At 36.8% G+C, this 27,001-nt stretch overlaps 1 protein-coding gene across 1 annotated transcript; it reads right to left on the bottom strand.

Annotated features, from left to right (window-relative positions):
• Positions 1–464: 464 nt before the first annotated feature.
• On the bottom strand, positions 465–15,959 carry LOC133879206 (putative DEAD-box ATP-dependent RNA helicase 29). Its single transcript, XM_062317741.1, has 11 exons — positions 15,523–15,959; positions 13,892–15,053; positions 13,698–13,755; positions 12,366–12,470; positions 6,596–6,641; positions 4,671–4,744; positions 4,432–4,484; positions 3,931–4,012; positions 3,785–3,841; positions 1,774–1,912; positions 465–881 (listed from the first exon to the last, which is right to left on the bottom strand). The coding sequence occupies exons 1-11, from the start codon at positions 15,896–15,898 to the stop codon at positions 670–672; spliced, it is 2,364 nt and encodes a 787-aa protein (XP_062173725.1). The 5' UTR covers positions 15,899–15,959; the 3' UTR covers positions 465–669.
• Positions 15,960–27,001: the final 11,042 nt, after the last annotated feature.

Below are 27,001 nucleotides of genomic sequence, written 5' to 3'. Positions count from 1 at the left end.
ACTTTCGAGCCTTTTTAGATCTCTTTTTTAATTAGGTATTACTTTTACATTACGTGTGTACCGAATTGCGCTTTTTAATAATACTCGTAATTAAATTTTATATATATATATATACACACACATATGCATTTCACAAAGTCGACACCCAATTTTTAAGATAGTCTTTAACCGAAGCTACTAGGCATGGAAAGCGGGATCAATATTCCAATCCATTTCCACATGAATAGTATCCTCTTCATTTCAAATTAAAGGAATATTATTCATTTTATGGTCAGGATTTAAAATTGATGCATCTAATGGAGAACATTATTTCACATTATTTAATTTTTTAAAAGACATAGCAACATTAACTTCATATATACCATTAGATGCATCAACTTTAAATCATGATTTTTCATTTAAAATGAATAGTATCCTTAGTAAAATGCAGAGGATCCCATTCCATTTCCACCCACTTAAGAGGCTGGGGAAAAGCATAAATGTGCACTTGAATAATATGCATTTTTTTCAAATTCTACTAAAAGCGTCGTAGATGGTTAAGCACCATTGGATACAAAATAAACATAATTGGCGGTCAAAAATTTTCAGGGCCCCTTTCCTGGCTCTGCTATCTGCCATAAAAATCATCTTCCACACAAGACAAAACAATCATGTTTGGCGACTCCATACTTACTTTGCCTTTCCTCTTTTTCCATTTCTGTTAAATTTTTTGCCCTTGCTAGGTTTGCCCTTCAAGTTGGAGATTTTGTTTGCCTTCTTCTGTCTCTCCTTCCGAACTTGTTCTAGATCTTTAATTTCTGAACGTACATGAGCATTAGGCACAGAATGCTGCTTCTTGCTCCCTCTAAACTTTCTATTGTTTCCTTGCAATCTACGATCTCCTGAAATAGAAGCAAGTTTAACAAGTTTAGGATCGTATAGTAGCCACATTGAATCATATTTTGCAATTGGACAGAGGGACAACTAATCTTTGGGAATTTATCAGGTTAGCCCGGTTATCAAAAACAACCACCATTTGGGAATTTATCAGGAAGCAGCATACTGAACACTTCTTTCCCCTCTTGTTGATTGGTCAAACCAAGTCAATTTTATTGCCACAAAATGGTTAAAATTCTACTACTTGCTGCTTGGTGCCTTAACAACAGCACCGGCATAGCAAAGCTCTTTTCCCAATAGAAATATTTAAACAAAAAAGTAGGCCCTTTTCATCCGGCTTTTGGGGGGTTATGCCTCGAAGGAAGGGATGGGGGGGACACGAGTCTATAGAGAAACACAGACCAATAGAATAGAAAGGAAGGATAATAATGCATATCTCCTTAGTCATTTCCCTATACTTTGTTTTAGGCCATTAGTACAAAAGGATGACTAACTTTTGTATGTAATGATTAAAAACCAGACCTTCAAAAAGACAGCAAAAGATCCATAAGATCCATAAGATGACGCTTAGAAGCACAAAAGGAGGGCCCGCATATTGAAGGTGGGAGGGGTGATCAAGAGAAGTAAACAAATGCATTGACATCATCAAATGGAAACGATGGGAGCCATACAAAGCGACCTTTTTCTTTCTTTTTCTTTTTTACGAGAAGTTAAAAAATATATGAAAAGGGATAAAAAGCCAAGCACAGAAGGTTATGAGCAGACACAATATGAAGCAATTATTAACTACACATTACTGAACATTGGACACAACTCAAAAGAACAACATTCAATCAAGTTCAAGAAAAACAATGAAATAAAGCGAGCAACAGGAGCTCTTCCAATTCATTGAGTTACCTGGCATGCTTGGGGATTCCTCAGCATTCCCTTCACTACTGGTTCCTTTAAGAGATATTCTATTATGCGACCGTTGTTTCCACTTCTCATATATCCCAGTTTTCTTACCTTTTACTTTTGCACCACTCTCTGTCTTTATCTACACAACAGGTATAAACAGAAAACATCCATTCCCTCAGGCACGAGAATAAGAAATTTCACTAGTTTTGAATATAATAGAATGATTTATTTATAAAACACATGGTACACCATTAGTACACAGACAAACAAATAGAGGTACTAAATAACTACGCAATAATTGCATATGTCAAGATGCACTACAAGGCATTCATCAACCAAGATATTTTTACTTGTATGCCATTAGAGGGAATATCAATAGATAGATGTTATTTGTTAGAAGGAAAAAATCTTGTTTATGTTGTGGTCATTGCTAAAGATATGACATGAAAATATTACACAATTTGAATTTCTAATTTATGCCAACGGGTAAAATAAAAGCTTGTGTAAAAAAAGCAGTGGAAGAGAAATCAAAGCACATTACTCAATAATATAGCCCTAAAGTTAACCCGCACAGGGTCAGTTATATGCTAAACTCACAAATTCTGTGTCTGCCAAAGTTCTATTAAGAAATGACAATCCTTCTACCATCAATGGGGAAGCCAGTCATTGAATAGCCACAAAGGCAACTTCCATTTTCTTACAGACATAGAGTTTCTAAACATGACAAGTTTCCCCACCCCCGCATTCTGGAAACCCAGTTATAATCGCTTTCTTGAAAGATGTGACCATTGGCCTACATGGATGCTGTGAATAATACCGCACCACATTACTTTATTATACATGCATTAGAGAGTTGACAAGTCCCTTAGTCCAAGAAGAACAAGGAAAGGATAGATAAACCCAATGGTAACATGTGGCAACAAGTTTTTGGTTTTATAAAAAGTAAACGAGATATCATTGAAAACACAAAAAGCACAACTCAAATATATATGATATATACAAAAGAAACACCTAACTAAAAAGGGAAAAATGTTAAGAATATCCAAAAAAAAAATAAGCATATTAAGATCTAGAGTAGTTGTCCAGTGGAAAAGAGTTTTGAAAAAAAGAGACTTTAGTTCCACCACCGTCCTTTTGCGATCTTCAAAACTTCTCTCATTTCTTTCCATCCAAAGACACCCCAAAAGACAGGACGAAGCCATCTTCCACATTGCTGCACCTTGATGACTGCTGCACACCCGTTTCCAACAAGCAAGAAGATCTACTACTCTTTTAGACATAACCCAAGCTAATCCAACACAACTGAAAATAGCATTCCATAAGGCACTAGCAATCTCACAGTGGAGTAGAAAGTAATCAAGACTCCCCACTCCTCTTACACATACAACACCAATCAACCATACTGACATGTCGTTTTTTAATGTTATCCATGGTGAGAATCTTTCCTACGGTGGTTATTCAAGCAAAGAACAACACTCTCAAAAGGGACCTTACTTCGCCAAATACACTTCCAAGGGAAGTGGGTGTTAACATGACATACAAGAACGTTATAGAAAGATCTAACGGTAAACATCCCTCTCTTGGAAGGCACCCACCGAAGCTTGTCTTCCCTTCCCCTTCTCAATCTAAGAGAGTACAACAAGTTAAAGAACAAAACAAAGACATCTTGAGCCGCTCTAATAAAGTTTACATTCCACTAATAGGAATTACTAGATAACTCCAAGTTAGAAAGAAAAGTGGGAACGTAGATAACTCCAAGTTAGAAAGGAAAGTGGGAAGAGGCGTTAAACATAAAATTTATGCCTAAGGTATGACAACCATTTAATGCTTACGCAAACCAAAAAATGGAGACATTTTCTGTGCAATACCACTAGCGAGTGTAATATTATGAACTGAAAACAAAACAAGTGCTAATATGGACAAAAATCAGATAACGAATTTCCACTAAATGCCATATTTTGATGATTGAGTTCAAAAAAAGACAATAGATCAAAAAGAGAAAAAAGAAAACCTTTCCACTAGCTGTAACACGTTCACCGTTGTTTAGCTTGACATACTTTTTACCCCTCTGCCATTAAAAACCAAAAATATTTATATGGTTAAGAAGAAAAATAATATATTAACAATAACTAATCAACGTTTAATGCATTAAAGTACCTTGTCCCAATGATAACGAGATTTCTGTTTCTGCATGCTCGCACCATCATCTCCAACTAGATCCAAGACAGCAGTTTCCAATCTAAATTTAAGAATAATGTCAATAGACGCCCAACCTGTAAGAAAATACAGGACTTTGTATACCTAATCTCACATAATCTAATAATAGATAATCATGCCACATTATTTCATAATCAGAAGTGAAGTTTTAAAGCTCGATATTACCCATACACTGGAGGAAAGAGACATGCATGCAGAATTGAAGACAGAAAATACAGGACTTTGTATATCTAACCTCATATAATCTAATAGATAATGATGCCACACATAAAAATAGGTTCTGCATGTATGTATGTTAATAATTCTTTAATCTGGCCACATTCAGTTTCCAATTTTCTACCAGGCTATTTAAGCTTTGATTTACTCTGGATTCATCACAAGGATAGATTAAAAAAAAAAAATTGGAATCCAAAATGAGCCCAGATAATATATGAGATTTACCTATTTGATCCAAAGTCTTGGTTAGCTCCTACTGCAAGTCCTGCTTCCATATGCTGAGAATGACAGCAGGAGGAAAATCTAATGGTCAGCCAGCTTCTCAATGTTCAAAGCAAATTCACGGCTTACATTATAACCCATTATCAGCCAATATAACACAAAATTGTAACTAGCAATCAAAATGAGCAATATTACGAGTTACTAGACAACTAACGTTAGAAGACATAAATTATATAACATACATGATTTGTTTGTACCGAACTTATATAGTACTCCTCATCTTTGAAGCCCTTTGCCTTTCTTTTAGGCCCGCAAGCTTATAACATCAAACAAAATACATCAAAATATTAATCATTAAAAAAAAAAGAAAAAAGAAAAAAGAAAAAAGGAAGCGTCCAAAAAAAGCAAACAATGTTTACTCAAAGATCTGTCACTCCTATAAACACGTTAAAAAACAATACAATGAAAGTGTTTTTCTTTTCTTTTCTTTTTTTCATTTTTTGTTTTGGGTGGTGGTTGCTATTCTTTCTTCCTATTCTCCCATTTCATATCTTGCTCTACAAATTAAAATTATGACAGAAATGGACCGAGTCACAGAGCAAAGCTGAATGACAGGCGGAGAAAATAGAAATTGTCATATCCATTTTTAGATGAAAGACAACCAAAAACTTTATTAGCTAATGATTCAAGATTCCAAAAACTTGATAACTAAAAGTGCAGATATTAAATAACATTTCTTATGAGTGGATTTGTATCCTTAATTCCTAAAGGTTCTGATCTCCCACCAAGCATTATGAACTACAAAACCTAAATAAAGCAAGTCAGAAAACAGGCAGTAAAATCATGACAGTTGCATAACACTTGAACCAAATACGGGGATAATTGGGCCTGCGTTTCAACTATGACCAAAGTTGTTGCAGCATGTTATTTACAAATTGTCATTTAAGCTGAGTCATAATAAGTTCAACAACCTGAAAACAAATTTTTCATAGATAGGTTAACCAACAAAACAAATATCGTACTTTGGTGCAAAAATGTTGCCCTTGTTTCTCAGTTCTGTATGTTGTTATCATAAAGACTATCTTGAGCAGTAGCACCTCCTTCATGTTAGAAACATTCGACATGCAACTGACATATAAGGAAAAACTCAATGCCAGCTCCCACACGGAAAACAAAGTTAGAAAAACCAAAGAAGTTCAGCTACTGACTTATCAAGTCCCACGCGGAGAAGACTCCTTCCAAAGCAATTTCCGATTTTTATAAACTTCTATAGAAAGCACATTCTAAAGGGGTCAACTACTTCATTCAGGTCTCTGAAGCCAAAAAACTTACACTCAACTTTTTTTTTGATAAGTAAATGCAAATTTTATAACTAACAGCGTAAGGGGCTCTTAGTACACACGAAGTATACGAGAAACAAACACCTCAACATCAACCCGCCCCAAACAACATCCCACAAAACAAACCAAACCCCTAAGCCCCTAAAGCTCTCAACCCACAAGTTTATCCTCCCGAATATGCTCCTCATCAAGGGCAGAGAGGAAAGCCACAATCTTATCCTCTTGCCCCTTGGACCCAAACCCCACTGTGGAACATACCAGAGTCCACTCCAAAGGAGGGAAAAGGCTGGACACCACCCGCAGACTCAACCAACTTTCCCTAAAACTACACTCAACTGATTTATTCAAGCTAAATCTCCTGCAGGACCTTCACTACAGTATCATCACAAGCTTCTGGGCGGCTATGCAAAGACTTGTAAGGTAGATAACTCTCCATGAGGAGTCCCATGAAACTTTTGCCTCAGCAAATTCTGCCGGATTCATAATGCCTGTAATTTAGACCAAAATGAAAGTGTCCTAATCCCTATAGCTACATTCAGGGTTCCTAGAAGTGGAATCAATTTTTTTGTGGCAGAAGAACTAACCCAAGAAACTTATAAGGATCTTCTATGGCAGAAAACACCATCTGTGATTTAGACAAAGAAAAGAATAAAAGAACAAAAGATGGTTTGTGACTAAGATAAATATAAAATGAAGCAAATGAAGACATTATAAACATATACTTACACATATACATGGGTGTGTGTATGTAGATAGATAGACATACAGATAGATAAAAAGAGTGCAAAATTAAATCGGATTAAATGAATACTGGACACGGACAAAACCTTTTTTCTCCTTCTCATTGGAAGAAACGATCTCAGGACTGATTTCCTGCAAATACCAGAAGACATAAATCAGAAACACCAAAAGCTACCATATAATTACTGAAAGGAAACCTTGAATCAGATTATTCCATCATTTTTTTATTAATCAGCCTCTTATCGACCAGTTTGGGTGCTTTTCGCCAGTGTCTATGGGCCTAATTGAGATGTTGACCGGAGGTCACTATGGGAGGAGCTGGTAGGTTTGATTACTTGGTGGGATATTTCTTGATGCATTGGGGGTTATTCTAAAGTTACCGGCTTCCAGAGTGAGAGATCGGGGTTCAATTCCTCTCCCACTATGGAAGATTTCTCATACTTTATTTTTTAACAGTCTTATAGATATCCCTCTCCGGGGTAGAAGCTTCACTTGGTCTAACAACTGAGACTCCCCTACGCGGTCTAGAATTGACAAGTTTCTCATTACTCCAAAGTAGAAAGGCTCACTTTCCAGATGTTGTTCAGAGTAGGTTGCCCAGACTTTTTTTAGATCATTGCTATCCTTCTTGATTGCAGTGAATTTCTGAGGGGCAGAAGTTAACTTTAAATTTGAAAACGAACAGTTTTATTGAGAAGGTGAGGCACCGGTGGAACTCATACTGCTTTCAAGAGTACCATAGTTTTGTTTTGGCCAAGTTAGAGTACTCCCAATTTTATTTTATTTTTTTTTTATAAGTAAGAGAGGTTTTATTAAAAAAACGCAAAGCGCAATCAAGTACACAGGGGGTATACAATACAGGCAATTAAGAAGAAGAAGAAAACAATACAAGGAAATCGTTATAGCTGATCACTAGAGGTGCGAGATACGCAGCCGTCCAAGAGTACAAAGAATGAAGAAAAAAGGAAATGAGCTCCTCTATGGTTCTTTCTTTGTCCTCAAACTGTCTATCGTTGCGTTCCCTCCACAAGCACCACATAAGGCAACAAGGAACCATTTTCCATACAACCGCACTCCGAGAGCGTCCACCCGTCCACCAGCAGGCGAATAAGTCTATCACCCGAAGAGGCATCACCCAAGACAGACTGAAGCGACTAAGGATGGCATACCAAAGAGCGCGTGCAACCTCGCAATGAAGAAGAAGGTGATCTACAGTCTCCCCGTTCATTTTGCACATGCAACATCTATCAATCACAATGACACGCTTCTTTCTGAGATGGGATTTGATTCTTGTACAACACCAATACAACAACTGTACAACAACCCCTCACATAAGGGTGAGCCCCAGTATGTGGGACCCACCCTCATGTGAGGGATTGTTGTACAGTTGTTGTATTGGTGTTTTAAATCTAACATTTTCCTTCTGAGATTGTCCAAGGTAAGGATTTTCCCTAGCACTGCCGTCCAAGCAAAGAAGGTCACTTTCAAAGGAGCCTTGGTCCGCCAAATGCCTCTCCAGGGAAAAAAGATAGCATCTTTGCAAGCAAGAGCCTTATAGAAAGAACTAACATCAAAAGACCCTTTGTGAGAAAGAGACCACCAGAGCCGGTCTCCCCCATCATGAACAACTCTGGAGGAGTACAGTAAAGAGAAGAAGGAAGCCATGACGTCCACCTCCCAGTCGTGGACCGCTCGAAAAAATCTGACGTCCCACTGATAGGACCCGCTAACCACTACCAAGTGGTCTACCACTAGAGCATCCTTGACACAAGCTATGTCATATAAAACTGGAAAAGCTTCCTTGAGGGACATCTCCCCACACCACACATCATCCCAAAAACGGATCCTGGACCCATTTCCCAAGATAAGTCTGGTATAGCTACAAAACAAGCTCCACCCCTTCCTAATATTCTTCCAAATCCCCACTCTGTGAGACCCAGGGGGGTCTAAGGAACACCAACCAGCCCCAGTAGAACCATACTTTGCATCCACAACAGATTTCCACAAAGCCTCTCTCTCATAAGCATAACGCCACAACCACTTCCCTAAGAGCGCCTTATTGAAAATCCTCAAGTTCCGGATGCCCAAACCACCTTCAGAGATAGGAGAACAAACCTTGGACCAACTAACCAAGTGATATTTGAATTCTTCGCCTATGCCACCCCACAAGAAATCTCGATGCAACTTCTCTATACGACTAGCGACACTAGAGGGAATAGGGAAAAGGGAGAGGAAGTACGTAGGAAGATTGGAGAGAGTACTCTTTATAAGAGTAACCCTACCACCCTTAGACAGATACAACCGCTTCCAGCTAGCCAACCGCCTCTCTATCTTACCTACTACCTCATCCCAACAGGACTTAGCCTTAAAAGGAGCCCCGAACGGAAGACCAAGGTACTTTATAGGAAGAGAGGAAACTCCACAGCCCAAGATGCAAGCCAAATCACCCATATTATCCACATGACCCACAGGAACCATAACAGACTTAGCCAAATTAATCTTTAAACCTGAAACAGCTTCAAAGGATAGAAGTAACAAACGTAGATAATGAAGATGATCAGAATTAGCCCCGCAAAAGACTAAAGATTAATTTGGCCAAAAACGGCTCCCAATGGATTATGCATTTCCACCTTTTAGCCAAAAACGGCTTAGCAAATCACAAAAAAAAAAAAGGAAAAAAAAAAAAAAAAAAAAAAAAACACTCCATCCATCATAATATGCAAACAAAATGCATTTTGCATTTTTCACCCATTTGTACAGTGTCACACCACATGATACAAACGCATCCTTTGTTTATTATTGAGGTATGTGGCTACAGTGGAGTTTTGGTTAGCCATTTTGCATAGAAATTTACACAAACCATTGGGAATGCTCTTAAAAGCTCTGAAAACAGACTTAAAAAAGTGAAATGAATTGGAGTTTGGTAGTGTAGAAAAGATAAAAAGGGCGCTTCTTGATGAACTAAACAGTCTAGATGTGGTTTAAGAGCAAAAACCTCTTTTAGGGAGGAGAAATTGAGGAGGTATGTGGCTACAGTGGAGTTGGAGAATGCTACTCTTTTGGAGAAGGTGTGTCGGAGGCAAAAGTAAAGGACATCATGGTTAAGAGTGGGGGATAAAAATACAAAGTTCTTCCACTAGGTTTCTAATGCTAACACATCAATGGCGATATCTCCTCTAATCCGGCTGATATTAAGGATCATTTACTTATTTTTCCTCTCAGCTCTACAGCGAGAATGAGCATTGGCGTCTGGATTTGGATGGTCTCTAGTTTCAATCTATTATTGAGGAGGTAGTTTGGGTGGAGCGAGATTTCGAGGTGGTGAAAGACATGAATGAGGATAAGGCTCTGGTCCAGATGGTTTTCCTATGGATTTCTTCCAATCTTGTAGGGATGTTGTCAAAATGGAGGTCATGAAAGTGTTTCTTGAGTTTCATTAGTGAGGTAAGTTTGATCAAAGTTTCAACGCTACTGTCATCACTCTTATTCCTAAGAAAGTGGGGGTTGTTGAGGTCAAAGACTTTCGTCTCGTTAGTTTGGTGAGTGGCATTTACAAAATTATTGCAAAGGTCTTGGCCAATGGATTGAAAACCATAATAGAGAACATCATTTCACATACTCAAAATGCTTTTATCAAAGGTCGCCAGGTCCTAGACTCGGTTCTCATCAGTCATCGCTAATTAAGGCCTAAATAGCAGTCTCAAATCAAGTGAGTCGGGAGTTTTGTGTAAATTGGACTTAGAGAAACCTTATGGCCATGTTAGCTAGGACTTTTTGCTTTGTGTTAAGGAGATGTCGCTTTGGGGAGAAATGGTGAAGTAGATTGCACACTGCATATCCACAGTTCGATTCTCTATTCTAACTAATGGTACGCCCAGTGATTTCTTCAACAGTTCTCAGATCTGAAACAAGGTGACCCTCTCCCATCTTTACCTACGAAATATTTAGGCCTCCTGTTGGTTGCTCCGCTCAAGGCTAAATTTATTTGCGATATTATCATTGAGAAAATGGAGAGAACATTAGTTGGATGGAAAAGACTTTACTTGTCTAAGGGTGGTCGAGTAACGTTGATTAAGAACACGCTTTCAAACCTTCCTACCTATTTCCTTTCCCTCTTCTCTATCCCAATTGATGTTGTTAATCGGTTAGAAAAAAATTGCGAAGGGATTTTTTGTGGGGTGATTTGGATAATGAGCCTAAATTCTATCTTGTTAATTGGAAGAACGTTTGTACTCCTACTCAACTTGGAAGGTTGGGGATCAGGAGTTACTTTCAATCTTGCTCTTTTGGGAAAGTGGTTATGGAGGTTTGTTATGGAGAGAGAAACCTTTTGACATCACATAGTGGATAAGAAGTATGGGAGTTTGCTAGGTGGAAGGGTGAGCCCTTGGAAAAACATTAGGAGGGGGTGTAGTTTCTTCTCTAGTTTTGCTACTGTTGAGGTGGTTGATGGCTCTCGTACCAAATTTTGGCATGACATGTGGTGTCGAGATCGCCCTTTGAATGAATCTTTTCTGGAATTATTTTGACTTGCAAGGAATAGGGATGCTCTAGTGGCTGACCTTAAGATTATTAACAATGATGTGGTTTATTGGCACATCAACTTCATCGGGTTGGTGCATGATTGGGAGGTGGACTTTTTCCCCTCTTTCTTCAATGTTTTGTATTCCATTAGGGTGGGTCGGGGAGGTGATTATATATTATGTTGGAGGCCCTTGAAAAGAAGATCTTTTGAGGTCAAATCCTTTTACAAGGTCCTTCTTCCCAAGGTCAACTCCTTCACTTGGACAAAAGTATATGTAGGTTTAAGTATCATTTGAGGTTGGCTTTTTCCACTTGGACAGCATCCCTAGGGAAAATTCTCACTTTTGATAATCTCTGCAAGCATCACGACATAGTGATAGATTGGTGTTGTATGTGTAAAAAGATAGGAGAAATCTTGGATCTTCTTCTTCATTGTGATGTCGTGAGAGATTTGTGGAATATGGTATTTCAGATGTCTGTAGTGTTGGTTATGCCTCGACAGATGGTTAAAGTCATGATTTGTTGAAAAAGAAAGGCTAGTTGATTGAATCAATATTGTTTGGAAAGTAATCCCTTCCTTTTTTATGTAGTACATTTGGCAAGAAATGAATGGTCGATGCTTTGATAAACGCAAGAGAATAATCTAATATCTACAAATTTTTTTTCTTAAATCCATATTTGAGAGCAAATTTTTGTACTCTTTTATCTCATTCTTGATTTGTTTGGTGTTTCCTTTTATATACTTCATGTGTACTTGGGTTGCGCCCCTTACACTTTTAATGAACTTCTTTTACTTATCAAAAAAGAATTAATTAGCCTCTATATTCTCCACAAATCTTAGAAGTTTCTGGTTGTTTCCAATAAATTAAGTGCTACCTACCATAAAGGTCCATAGGAGCAGGCCTGAATTTTTTTTCTCCTGCTTACTTTCTAGCAAGACTTGCACAGTAGAATTCAAGCCTATTCAGATAAAGCGGAAAATGTAATATATTCATGACCAACAAAATATCCTACTAAAATGTAACCATGCTGAAAATTATCAATCTAATTGATAAAATCAACTTGATCCATACATTATTGGTACGACACTTATGATCATGTGTATCTTGAGGCACTCATCCATATCAACATTTTTCATGTGAGTGACTAAGAAGAGTCATGGAAAGTAAGAGCAAATGATATGCACAACACAAGAAACGCATGTTGGCATCAAGGATAATGGTCTGAAAAGAAATATATCGTGGAAGTTAATCGATCAAATGGTAGAGCTGCATCCTAATTTGCATCTTAAAGAGACTTCAAAAGCAGAATATACTTCTTTGACAGCTTTACCTTCTCCACATGATTGTTAGAACGTTGCTGATGTACTAAATTAATAATCTCTTCATGAATTGCTCTTTTTTTCTTCATTACATCAACCCATTGACTAGAAGGACCCTGCAATCACATCATAACCTCAAAATAATAAAAGGGAATTTTATGTAGAGTATTTATACTAGAAAAGATATGTGGAAGGTGCACACATTGGATAGAAGAAGCAATTAGATCATACCAAAATAATATCCTCCAAATCTTGAATTTGCATCAAGCTTTATATTCTGTTTAAAACCCCCACCCCAGCCCAAAACAGGGGGGGGAAAGCTTTAACATTTTTTCTTTATTATTTCAGGGAAATAACAGAGCTATTTAGGCATTAAGGGTTTAGTTGAACATGAGAATGACGGACAAGCACACACTTTGTAGGCTGGAAACAGTGACAACGTCAATCAAGCTTAATGAATATTACAGATTTTTAGGAAATATCATTCCATTGTAAACTTGGTGAAGCGGTTTATCTCAGAATAGAATTGCAGGTACGCTGGGCAAATCAACAGAGAATCAGTGTCAGATGAAAATAAGGTTTGGCTAAAAAGAGTAGAGCAAAGAAACAAAGGGGGAAAAAGGTTCTTAGAATAAGCTTGCTTCTACTGTTGAACCTTTAAGCCTTTACAACTTGTTCATTCTAAATTTCCCTATAAAACGTCCTTTTTTTTATGTCCAAGCAATACATAAAGCACCTCTGTTCTCGCCTATTTTCAAGGAAAAAATTTGGTGGGTTGACAGCAAAATTTCTGAATTATTTTTGTCCCTCTTTCCTCTCTTTCCCTTTTGGTTTATTGGCCAATCAAAGGAAAAGAAGAGAAATTTAATGGTGAACATTTATGCAGTCCTATTGTGTCAACATCAAGTTAAAATTTATAAACAGAGGTGCTTTATGCTTTTAAAATTTATAATTTTAACTCGATGTTGACACAATATGACTGCATAAATGTGACTGGGTAACTAAATAACAATTTTGATAAGAAACGCATTTCATTAAAAGCGTAGAGGAGCACATCCCTAGTACATAGGAACTAAATAACAATGAATATAAGGCATCCTCAAAGATAAGAAAGATGCTACAGTGTCACCAAGTGAATTCCAGCTTTTTACCACACAAGAATATTCAACACATACAAACATCAACAAATTCAAAGAGGCTAGATTTTGATCATCAATAGAAAGGAAACTATAATTTAAACTTAGAGCAAGTATGAAGCAAGAAAGTTTTATAAAGGAGATGAGGATCACAAACTAATGAATTGAATGAAATTCCTCTGCAAAATTATAAGAGTGCGGAGTTACCTGCAGATGCTTTGATTTAGCAGCTTCTCCTTCAGCTTCAAGAATGGTCTGCTTGGGTCTAGCATAATTCAGTCATTTTAGAGGTTAATCATTTGCAACTTTACAATTTCAAAGAGAAAGAAATGAAATTAAAAAAAAAAACAAAAACAAAAACAAAAAACAAAAAGAAAGAAAGAAAACATTCTAGCACTGACCTGAACATTTTCAACCGTTCAGAAAATGCCAATGCCATTAACTCTCCACCTCCCAGTACACTTCTGAACATTGGGTGCGACCCTTCACGGGGTAATTCCTTGGATCTTCTAATGGACTCCTTTGAAGGTAAGGGTTTTGTCTTCAAATACAAGCGAAATGCATTTGTACAGGTTTTCTGCAAAGAAGTCAGCTCGGCAGAAGAATCAATTGTTTCCCTAACTCTATCTGAAACAAGATCGATAACAGTCTGGGGGAAACGCCCATAGACGGTTTCTCCATTTGCAACTGCTTGATCAATCTTGGACATGACTCCATCCATATCCTGCAAAACCTCCTCTTCATTCGGTGCAGCTCTAATGGGCTTTGAGAGAAAGAGATGAAGATCTAAAAGGTAAGGCATATCCTCAGATGTCACAAAAGAAAATGCAGTACCAGTCCGACCTGCTCTTGCAGCTCGTCCTACTCTATGTACAAAAATTTTAGGTTTTGGGGGAAAGTCCCAATTGATGACATTGTCAAGCAATGGAATGTCAATGCCCCTAGCAGCAACATCCGTCACAATTAGCACCATAGTCTTTCTTGACCTAAACCTTGACACATGAATCTTGCGAGCATCTTGATCCATAGCACCATAACATACAGAAGGCTCGATTCCCTCTTCTCTAAACAACATATTGAGGAACTCCACATGGTGTTTTGTGGAAACGAATATCAACGTCTGCTGATCAGAACTAATTTGCTCCCTTATCAAATACAGCAATGCCGCATTTTTTTCTTCATGCCTTAAAGTGAAAAAGATAACCTTGAGGTCAGGGCTAATTCTAGTATCCAAATCAAGTCGTACAAGCTGAGGTTCTCGCAGACCTGCCTTGGCAAACTCCGCAAGGGCACTGGGTAACGTGGCACTGAAAAGCAAGGTCTGACGGTTCTCACTCAGCTGCACTAGAATCTTATGCAACTGCTCAGCAAAACCCATGCCAAAAAGACTATCCGCTTCGTCAAAAACAACATATTCCACCGTGCGCAATGACATGTCATCAACCTCAGATAAATGATGCATGAGCCTACCGGGTGTTGCAATTATAATATCAGGACTATGTGCTAATTCTTCGAATTGACTCTCCATGCTATCACCACCAACTAGTAAACTAATATTTAGATCTGCAATGCAGTGAAACTATTGTATCAAGAAAAAGATAATATACTACTGTGATGTAATTTCTATTTTTTTTATTAAAAAAAAAAAAAAAAAAAAAAAAAAAAAAAAAAACTTTCACAATCATTTAAGGAACTAGAATACCCCAAATTACAACATACCAAAACCGAAGAAAACAAAATCCCAACTATTCTCCTAACTCTTTCCCAATAAATTTTTTCTAAGCAACCAAACTAAGGGGCAGGTCTCAAATTCTCCAAAAAAAAAAAAAAAAGACCAGTGAAGCAGCCGAGTTCCTTCATAAATGTTGATCCAGGAAATCATACTAGAAAACCCCAAATGATAACACAACAAAAGCGAACAAAATAAAATGCATCAAACACAAAATACAAAACAAACTTCCCCCATCATATTTTTCTAAGCAACCAAACAAATGGGCAGTTCGCAAAATTCTAAAAAAGAAAAAAAACTAACCCGTGAAGCGACCGAGGTCCTTGGCGAACTTGAGGGTCTGGAGCGCCAAGTCGCGAGTGGGAGAGAGGATAAGAGCCCTGGGGCCGGCCTGTGGGGCGTGGCGGCGGAGGCGCTCGAGCATGGGGACGAGGAAGGCGGCGGTCTTTCCGGAGCCGGTGCGGGCCATGGCGACGACGTCGGCGCCGGAGAGAATGAGTGGCATGGTCTTGCGCTGAATCGGGGTGGGGACTCGGTAGCCCTTGCGCTTGATTCCCCTGTACACATCGGGGCTGAGACCTAAGGATTCGAACCCTCCGGACTTGGCCTTCTTCTGCTGCTTCTCCTTTCGCTTCAGCTCCGCCTTTGAGCTCACGTATAGCTCTTTTTCCACCGCCATTGTACTTCCAAGCTCTGTACGTAAACCCTTCCTCGTGCTTTTAGGAGGAACTGGAATTCCAAGGTTTTGCCCAAATAAGTCGGATATATTTGTCTAGCCTAAACGGGTATGAGTACTAGGTCCATGGGCCTTCTTAGCCCGAACAAGAACTTCATTATACAAATTCAAAAAGTTAACATATTGGGCCAACTTATCTCAAGTACATGCGCTTTCATATTTTTATATATATAAGGACTAAAAATGAATATGTTTTTATATATGTTAAATTATAGAGAATAACTTCAATTCGGCTGTGGCAGAAAGTAAGCATTGTTTGCCCACCAATAAAAAATTGACACATAAGCTTGGAGCAAGAAAATTACGTACACACAAAACACCCAATTTTTTTTCTCTCTTTGCAGTGAAATGAAGATCGAGGGAGAGAGATGAGAGATGGAAACCCAGCCCCAACCACCGACCACCAACCCCCGACCCCGACCCAGCCCCAACCACCGACCCGGCGTACCCATGGAAGCCGCGCCACCACGGGGCCGACCCGAGATGAAGAGATCGAGGGAGAGAGATGAGAGACCCAGCCCCAACCACCGTCCCTCGACCCAGACCCAGACCCAGACAATCAAACCGGCGTAGCCCATGGAAGCCGCGCCACCACGTGGCCGACTCGAGTTCGACCCCGACCCCGACCACATCACCGTTCGACCTCGTAGCTAATGGACCAAATCTGAACCACCAGAGGGGTGGGAGGGGAGAACGGCCGGCGAAAGGGAGAGATTCCGGGAGAGGAGGAGGCTCAGTTCGGATCTGTGGCCGGATCTCTGTCGACGGTGTCGGGAGGTCGTGGGGAAGAGGATCTGGAGGCTCACCGGTGGTCGCCGGATCTCTATGACCGGATCGCTGTGGCTGGAGGACCGAGGACCGGTTGTCCGGCGACGGGAAAGAGGCAGCCGGGGAAGAGGACGTTGGGCGGACGTGCAGTGGGTTTTTTTTTTTTTTTTTTGTTTTGGAATGGTGAGAGGAATTGTCTACTTCACCAGAATATTAAATTTTTTGTAATTTTTTGCTTTTAGCTGATGTGTCAAGTGATTATTAGTGGGCATAAATCCCATCTTTTCTGCCATTACCGTATAGAAGGGGCACTCTAAATTATATATTTAAAAAAGCCTAACCAACTAACAAGTGTGACACTTTGATAGATCAAATTATAATTTTGTTACAATTAAGTCACTCAGTTACAGTTAACTATTAGGTTCGATGGAAAAGTGGTTGCGTGCTTTGCATACGACCACTTCGACTAAAATCTTCTCATTTTACCCTTATTTCATCATTTAAAAATCGATTTTGCCCTTAAAAGCTTTTCTTTGAAAAAAAATATGAACAGATTTGGCCACTCTTTAGGTTGATTCTCTTTTGTTTTTTCTTTATTTTTTTCATTTGTTTAGTTTAGTTTTTTATTATTATTATTATTTTAGTCTTTTTAATTAATTTTTTTTTATTTTTTTTTAAAAAAAGTGCATTATAGAAACAAAAAAAAAGTAGTCGTGTGCAAGTTACATGACCACTTTTCCATCCAACCTAATGGATGGGCTTAATTGCAACAAAATGATAATTTGATGTATCTAAATATCACACATATTAGTTTGTGATGCTTTTTTTAAAATAACTAGTAGTTTAAGGACTTAAATGTATTTAACCATTTATGTTATTTACTTGAAAGAAAGCATTAATGAAATTTTTTATTTTCATATGCCAAAAGCAAAGATCTAAAATCCACCAAAATGGAAACCGGAGTCTTAATGTCAAAAAGCGCAAAAAAAAAAAAAAAGAGGGTCATAACATAATTTTTAAAAATAAAAAGCCTGAAAAAACAGTAGCTTATGTAGAAAATGGTACATTTGTTGGGGAGATGATAAAAATATTGGGGAAAAAAAATAGCTTATTTAGAAACCAAATATAATGTCTATGTTACTCATCTACTGATAAGAAAAAATTGCCACCTTTAAGGCTTAATGTTGCCTACTTTAAACAATGATGTAACATTTTTTTTTTCTTTTTTTCGTTTTGTAAAGTTGGACATCTGTAATTTGTTGTGCAAAAGCAGTCATAATAAACATCTTATCAAATCATATGTTTCTCTAATAAAAAGAGATAGGGGGGAGGGGTTGTTTGTTGGGGAAATGACCAATTTTTTCTCCAACACATTTACAAAAAATTTATTACGCAAGCAAGAGTGGTCAAAAGTTGTGTCAAGGGCTTTTCTTTTTTTTCTTTTTTCTTTTTTTATCAAAGTTTCCCTATTGAGAAATGATTGGCATACAACTCTTGTCCAACTTTGTATAACAATCATTTCACACTGTTTCACCTATAGCCAGGCAATAACTTGGGCTACCCCGCATGAAGTGGTAGTCATCAAGCATAGAGGCTCAGCCAGGATCCAACAGACTAATCATCGGCCCAATACTTCACGCAACTAGACATATTGAGCCTTGAAACATAGGTTTCGCCCGGGTGGCTACCCCAAGAGGGAGGTAGCACCTAAGAAGTTTCGAACTCAATACCTCAAGAGACAATGGCGCAGCTACATGGTAGCTTGGGGGTCTTTGGGCCCCCCAAGCCACCATGTTTTCCCCAATTTTTTCTTAAAAATATTATTATAATTTTTTGAAAATTAAAATTTTGCCCCCTAATTTTTTTATTTTTTAGTTTTACCCCCCTCAATTTTTTATTTTTCTGTTTTGCCCCCCATATTCTAAATGTTAGCTCTGCCCCTGTCAGAGATAATATCCTAGAAGCCGCAAGCCTCAACCACCAGGCCAACAATCATTTTTCAATGAAAAAGGCTACGTTATACACCATTATCCCTCTGCTGTCCAACGCGTCCTATGTGGACATCTTTTATTTATTATTTTATTTGTTTGAAAAAAACGCTAAAGACGAAATGGCGGTCCTCCTGAACAAAACTAAACAAAAATGATAAAATTTTGAAAATCTCTCTCTCTCACACACACACACACACAAGACGAAGTGTTTTGTTCTTTAATTTCTAGATTAAAAAAAGAAAAGAAAATGCAAAGTAGAAATCACTCTTGTCAAAATACAAAACAAAAAATTGGCCTTCAATATCTTCACTACTTTGAGAATGAAGAAAACTATGCTCACAAATATATAACAATTGTATAACAATTAATTTTTAAATGAAAAATCTGCTTAGCAAACTATAGCAAGAAACTGATTTATGAAAGAAAGGGGGAGGGGTCAAAGGTTACAAGACTAGATCCATCATAAAATAAAAATAAATAAATAAAAAGAGGATCTCTGTCTTTGACAAACCTCATGTCTTTCGAAACTTCCTAGTAGGCGTCCTCATTGTGACATATTCCTTAGCTGTTGTTGGGTGAATACCCACTCTAGAATCGAAGTCTGCCTTGGTCAAGCCAGCTTTCATAGCAACAACAAATCTTTGTGAATTTAATAAATTATAAAGCCACATGAATGACTAAACTTATATGAATATGAAGAAAGAACCCGGGGGAGTAGGTGAAACTATCGAGGGAAAGGCAAAAAAACTAGACGATTTCTATTGCATCTTCTCCACACATGTGCGACCCCAGAAGCTTATTTGCTTTTTTCACAAACCATAAGTTTCATGAAGACTCTGCCTGGAAATCCTGAGAGAGTAGCCTTTAAAGGCGTGTATATATACATTCGAGTATTTTATGGATTAGTTAGATACTGTAAGTTTGCAATACATGTTTGAAAGAAACAGTTTTGATATTTTATTAGGGTTGATATTTTAATACTCTAGTATGTTGTTAAATGAAAAGAAATAAGGATTATGTGCAGGACAAATTTGGTTTTGGTGTTTGTATATACTATCTTATTATTATTGCATTGGTAATTTTAGGCCACCTTCTGTTCTTTTAAATGAAATTTTCAAGCTCACGCTTAGAGAATGAGGGCAAAGTTGAATCCTTGTGTCAACAAATTCCAAATGAAGACGATTCAACCGACCAAGATAGATATGAATTTGGTTAGGCTTTTAACTTTTGTTTGCTTCATAATTTAACTTCAAATTATTTTTCTTTGACCCAACACTTATGGCTCTAAACTCTGTATTATTTATTTGATTCTTTTTTTATATGTGATTTAGAATTAGAGGATAATGAGCCACTACACAAGATGATAGATGGAGATGATAAAGTTGAAGAACCTAAGGAATTAACGGTGTTTGATTCGTTGAAAGAAGTAGAAGACTATTATAGGAAGAATGGTCAGCAAGTTGGTTTTGGTGTGGTAAAAAGAAGATGAAAAAAGGGCAAAGATCGACGTGAAAGGCACATAACCCTTTCATGTATTCGCTAAGGCAAAACAAATAAAGGCAAAAGTGATGGTACAAAGGTAGTTTCAACAATAATTATAACGAAATATAAAGCCAAGATTTGTGCAACATTATGTACTCATAGAAAGTAGTTTTTGAGTAATGTTGTGGCTGAGCATAATCATCATTTAAGCCCATGAAAAACAAGGTCTTTTAGATACTATAAGAATATAGACATTGCGATGAAAAGCATGCTTGAGCTAAATGATAGAGCAGGAACACATATGAATAAGAATTTTTAACTCTTTAGTTGTTAAAAAATAAGGGTATGAGCATCTTACCTTTGGAGAGAAAGATTGTCGGAATTATATTGAAAAAGCAAGAGAGCTTCGGCTGGCAAAGGAAGTGCTCAAGCACTTTGTGATTATTTCAGGAGAATGCAAAAGTAGAATGATGGCTTCTATTATGTGATGGATATGGATGATGATTGTAGGTTGCGAAATGTGTTTTGAGCTGATACACGAAGGAGTAAAGCGTATGAATTCTTTAGGGATGTTATTACGTTTGACATTACCTACTTGACCAATAGATATAACATGTCATTTGCTCATTTCGTAGGTGTGAATCACCATGGTCACTCAATACTTTTGGGGCATGACTAATATCAAATGAGAATACAAAAACATTTATTTGTTTGTTTAGTACTTGGTTAGAGTGCATGAACCACAAAGCTTTAGGTGCAATTATTACAAATCAGGATGATGCAATTGCTATAGTTCTCCTAGAGAGAACTCGACATAAATATTGTTTATGACACATTATGAGAAAACTGCCAAAAAATATTAAGAGTGTCCTTAGTATGTGTTTGTATGATTTTCAAACATGTGATGGATTCGATGAAAATTAGAAAATTCTACTTGAAACTTATGAACTTCAGGACAATGTATGGCTGCATGGGTTATATAATGAGCGGGCTTTTTGGGTGCTAGCATATAAGAAATATACATTTTGGGCTATAATGAATACTACGCAACAGAGTGAAATATAAATGCGTTTTTTTATGGTTATGTGCACTCACAGACTACACTGAATGAATTTGTTGATCAATTTAATAATGCTTTGAGGAAAATTGTTGAGAAAGAGAAAAATTTCAAGACATGTACACCAATGCAAAGTTCAAAGAAGTTCAGTGGGGTTTGTGAAAATTATGTCTTGTAATAACTCTTATCTTAAAAATGAAGATGCAATTTCTACCTTTCAAGTGATTGAAATTGGTGTTATTAATGGAAACATGAAAGAAGTATCATATTTTGTTTATTAAAATAAAAAAGAAGTAGAAGTGAAGTGCACTTGCGCATTGTTTGAAACAAATGGTATCTTGTGCATTCATGTCATTTATGTGCTTCTGTAAAAAAAAAAAGAAGTTAAAACGTTACTACCAAGATTCTTTCTTACGAGGTGAAGGAATGATCTAAAGCGAACATACACTTTGTTGATATAACACCCAAAAAAAAAAAAAAAAAAAAAAAACTTAGGGAGAAACTGTAAAACCCCTCTTTTGCAGATTCACGTGTTCCACCCTCTTAGTTTGTCTTTTTTCTTCTTCTTAAGGTGCAACACATGAATCTGTATATTTGCATGTCATTACTAAATTGTGTTGATGGCAATTGTTAGGAATTCTAATTTCGGATGAGTAAAAATTTTATGGGTTTGTTAGCAACTGATTTGGGTATTTTACCTTCTCTGTTTTTGTTGTAGACCGAATGAATGTGAGATTTCAAAATATCTAATTGTATAATGGCCGTTAATTTATATCTTTTGCAAAACGTACATTGGTTGATGCATAATAGATTGGGTGGGCTTAATTTGATTTTTTTTCTTTAGTTTTAGTTATACACGTCTATTTGTTGTGTCAATTAGATATGTTGTAACTTGTAAGTCAGTTTCAAAGCATGTACAATTGGTTTATCATTTTAATATCTTAAAACATAAGTGTTTCTAAACATTCTTTTAGTATTTAAGTCTTGGTGCCAGTTTGGGACTTCAAAACTTATAGTTGTTATAGAGTAGTGATGCATTATTTTTTATAGGCATTATTTTACTTGAGCATTTAATGGCTAAAATGAGTATGAGAAAGTATTTGACATTGTATTTGTCATTGTAGCCATATAGTATTGTAGTATACACGTCTATTTGTTGTGTCAATTAGATATGTTGTACCTTGTAAGTCAGTTTCAAAGCATGTACAATTGGTTTATCATTTTAATATCTTAAAACATAAGTGTTTCTAAACATTCTTTTAGTATTTAAGTCTTGGTGCCAGTTTGAGACTTCAAAACTTATAGCTGTTATAGAGTAGTGATACATTATTTTTTATAGGCATTATTTTACTTGAGCATTTAATGGCTAAAATGAGTATGAGAAAGTATTTGACATTGTATTTGTTACTGTAGCCGTATAGTATTGTAGTCCAATGGATCATGCTCTTATAAAACTAAGGATCATTGAGGAGGAATTTTAAAATAGAAAATTTGAGGTTATGAGACCTATATGTATAATTTATGAAAGTCTTTGAATCTCTGGAAGTTTTAGAATAGTATAGATGCTGAAATTTTGATATTAATAGAATAGAGTTTTGATTTTTGAATATTCTCTAAATAAATTTTTATGGTCTAATCTAGGTAGAAGAGATTAAGATTTCGCTCGGGACTTAGGGTAAGGGGATACAACACTGAAAAACCTCTAACAAGATTTTATTACAAATTTTTTGAGAAAGTGTTGAGAAATTTTACGAAGCATTTACTTACGTGATTTTTAATTATTTCGATTCCAAGCTTTTATTACCCATATGTTATTATTCAAGAATTTTGTGCATTAATTACAGTTGTAATTAAAAGCATTTTAAAGTTATGATTTATGCATAATTACAGTTATGATTAAGAACACTTCAAAGTTATGAGTATGAATAGAGCATTCTAAAGTTTATGATTTATACATAAATACAGTTTTGAATGAAAAGAGCATCTAAGGCTTAAAAACTGCACATGACTATAGTTATGAAAACAGCTCTTACAATTTTTAAAGTATAGTGTACAGTTATTGTAGAGCCTACAAAATTATAGAAAACGTTCATGTGCAGTAACTGTTTAACCCTGAGGCACTATTACAATTATGATCGATACCATAGAGGGTAGCATGGCCAGGGTTGGCCTTCACCTAGGGAAGTTTCCCAACTCGGCGACTCTCCCCTGTGACGGCAGGCTGAGTCTATAGGTCATTGGGACAAAAGCCAACGTGCTCCGCTCACGAGTAACAGTGGTGTAGAGTCTAAAAATGGGGAAACTACAGTTTTTAAGGAAAAATAAATGAAAATAATTCACTTAATTATTTATAAATTTCTTATGCCATTATTCATGTTCCTTGCTCATTTACTTATAATTTCTGTTTAACTGTTAATTATGTTATTTCATAGCATGTTTTATTTCCTTAGTGTTGTGATTTCCTCACTGAATTGTCGAACTCACCCTTCTCCCTAACAACCCTTTTAGATGAAGGTTTATATCATAGTCATTAGGGGTGGGTATCGGGGGAATTGGGAACGATAGGGGGTTTTTCGCCTACCGTCCCGACTTTGTCGGTGAAGTTGGTAATTTCACCGACTTCCTTCCGACGAGATTTATTTCGACCGTTACCGTCACCGGTAACCGGTGACGGTAACCGGTTGGCAATCGGTTAGAGGTTTGCTTTGTTGTTACTGTTAGTTTGTTTGTACAAAAAAAAAAAAATGAGAGAGACGAAAATAAGAGACTTTGCTGTTAGACTGACGAGAAAAATGGCTTCTACGTCGCTGATTCGTGAGGCAGCAAGACTACGGTTATGGTGGTGGTGGCGACGGCGGCGATGGGCTGGCAGCCACTGGTTGGTTTGGTTGTTGGCTTATTGCTTTGAAAGAGCAAATGAGAGACATCAACTCCTGAGAGAGATGTTCACAAAATAAACCTGGTTCAAACTTATACAGACTCCCAAGAGAGAGAGATAGGAAGCTGAGCACGAACCGTGTCTTAATACTTAGAAAATGGATCAAAAGCTTTAGGTGGGACGACCATGATCTACGGCAAAGATGGTTTATGGATCATGTAATTGTTACACGGTGAGCAAGAGCACGTACACCTTAATCATGTTTTCCATTACGAGTCAAAGACAGGTCTCATTGTATAGTAGTGTCAGCTAGTTTTATAGGCTATCATTATTTATTGTAGCAAAAGATAGCCTATTCATTGTTAAGCCACGTTACAGTACAGAGTCGTTCGAACCGATCCCACGCCTGCCATTTTCTTAAGCTTTTTCAGTTGAATTTGGTCTCATAGAGAGAGAGAGAGAGAGAGAGAGAGAGAGAGAGGAGAGTTAAAGTTGAATTGTTTTGGGCGTGGAATTGTCAACGAAAAACTTTGATTATATATATTCTTTTTCTTTTTCTTTTTTCTCAAAAGGAGGGAGACATGTGGAAAGCTGTCCACAATGGAAAAGGGCAGTTGTTCGTGGCTGAAGGGAAGGGAAAATGCATATGGAGAAGATTTGGTTTTTGAACTGAGGGGCAAAATCGGGATTGTGCAATTTCGGCCATTGCAGTGGAGGTTCTCAAAAGGAGGGATCACGTGGCTCTTCTGACTTGATTTGGCCCAACCATCAATGGTAAAACAGTAACGTAAAAAGAAAAAGAAAAAGAAAAAAAATATATAATCAAAGTTTTTTGTTGACAATATAATCAAAGTTTTTACGTTGCTGTCAACGTTAAAAGAAAAAGAAAAAATATAATCAAAGAAGACAAGAGGCTACCTACACTGTATGGCTGCAGGCACATTGTTCCAAAAGTCCAAACCGTCATCGATTCACGGTGCTTTAGATGTGTGTCAAAAAATAAAGAGTAATTTAAAAGTAATAAATAAATAAAATACTTTAACCTGTATGATACTTCACTAAAATAATTAAACAAAAAACAATTTAAAAGTTCACAAACCAAATTAAAATTTGCTAAATAAAACTAACATAAATTAAATATTAAATAGCATCCCTTAATTATATCCTATCAATAATCAAATTAAACTAAACAACTTGATTTTATTCCTTCCATGTGATACCTGCAATAATCAAATAAATCAAAACATAAGCATAGTAAATTTTACAAACTAAATATTATGTAAAAATGATAATAATATACATAAAAATACGTCGAACTAACAAAGAGACATCTTTCAACAAAGTACATCCTTCAAGCCTTAATCCGCATCATATGTGATGGAATTGGATATTATTTCTACCACAATAAATTTTTTAAAGAATTAATAAATCAATGAATAATTGGAACTATTAACAAAATATGAAATTTATTTTGTTACCATTACCTGAGTCAAGCTTGTAGCTCTCTTCATCTTCAACGTTAGACAAGTATGATTCATGTGCACTAATGAGAGAAGATCTCAACCAATTTTGAGTATATACAAGAGCCTCAACTGTTTTTGGAGCCAAAGAACTTCGATAAGGATCTATCACGCGACCACCGGTGCTAAATGTTGACTCGGAAGCAACCGTGGTAATTGGAATTGCCAATACATCCCGCGCTATCTCAGCGAGGATTGGAAACTTTGTCGAATTTACCTTCCACCACATTAAAATATCAAAGTTTTCACTAGGTGTCTCAACATCCTCCAAAAAATATTGTTCTATTTCTGTCTTACATTGCATCAAATTTCGAGACGCCCGAAATGAATGAAAATTCTGTAAAAAAATAGTTCTAGACCTAGAACTACCAACTAATGTTGTATCACTCCGCACTTCATCATTTGATAACATAGATCCACTTCCAACATTTTTAGAACCACTGACGTAGTACTCATATAATCGAGCTAATACCCACTTCAGTTGAGAATCAATTCTTTCCACTTTCTCAGCCCCAAAACTAAGCCGAAACCAATATTTCAAACCAGCCATCTTGTAATGTGGATCAAGCAAACTAGCCACAAACAACAACGGGTTAATCTTCTCAACATCTCCCCAATACTTATCATATTTTACTTTCATTCTATTCACCATGATATTCAACAACGGATCACTACTTTCAGAATATTCTGTCAAACATGAATAAACAGAACAAAGTACATCGAAATATAAATTGGAAGTTGAATGCAAGGAACCAGAGATTTGCATTGTGACATCATAAAATACTTGCAAGAACTTAATAAAGTGACGAATATTATGCCAATCATCATTAGTCGGAGAACCCAACCCCCTTTTTCCCGCACCATCTTCGTACAAATAGTTTAAAAAATGTCCATCTTCATCTATCATAAGTTCAAATGCCCTTTGATACTTCTCTGCCACCTCCAACATCATATAAGTAGAATTCCATCTAGTGGGAACATCAAGTGTCAAGGAAGCATTGCATTCAACGTTTTTTCTTTCTGCACAAGATTTAAAAAGGGCCAGTCTTTGGGGGGAAGACTTCATATACTTCACCATGTTTCGGATCTTTATGATTGAATCGTCAACATTTTTCAAACCCTCATGCACAATTAAATTAAGAATATGTGCAGAACACCTCACATGAATAAACTCTAGACTACAAACAACTTCCTTATTGGCCACAGTTCTTTTTTTAAGCCAATCAATTGCAGTATCATTAGCACTTGCATTGTCAATTGATATTGTCAATATCCTATGAATCATCCATTCAACCAAATACTCTTCTAATTTCCTTGCAATTGTTTGCCCCTTATGATCTGGCACTTGAC

Source organism: Alnus glutinosa, chromosome 1, assembly GCF_958979055.1.
Source record: "Alnus glutinosa chromosome 1, dhAlnGlut1.1, whole genome shotgun sequence".
In the NCBI taxonomy this organism is placed as follows: domain Eukaryota; kingdom Viridiplantae; phylum Streptophyta; class Magnoliopsida; order Fagales; family Betulaceae; genus Alnus; species Alnus glutinosa.
This window is presented reverse-complemented; position numbering and strand designations above follow the sequence as displayed.

Excerpts from the sequence above, each read along its gene's own strand:
- LOC133879206 (XM_062317741.1), bottom strand. The coding sequence starts at position 15,898 with ATGGCGGTGGAAAAAGAGCTATACGTGAGCTCAAAGGCGGAGCTGAAG. Across the intron at positions 13,756-13,891 it reads GAACGGTTGAAAATGTTCAG|ACCCAAGCAGACCATTCTTG; the intron begins GTCAGTGCTAGA and ends GAATTATGCTAG. Across the intron at positions 882-1,773 it reads GGAATCCCCAAGCATGCCAG|GAGATCGTAGATTGCAAGGA; the intron begins GTAACTCAATGA and ends CTTCTATTTCAG.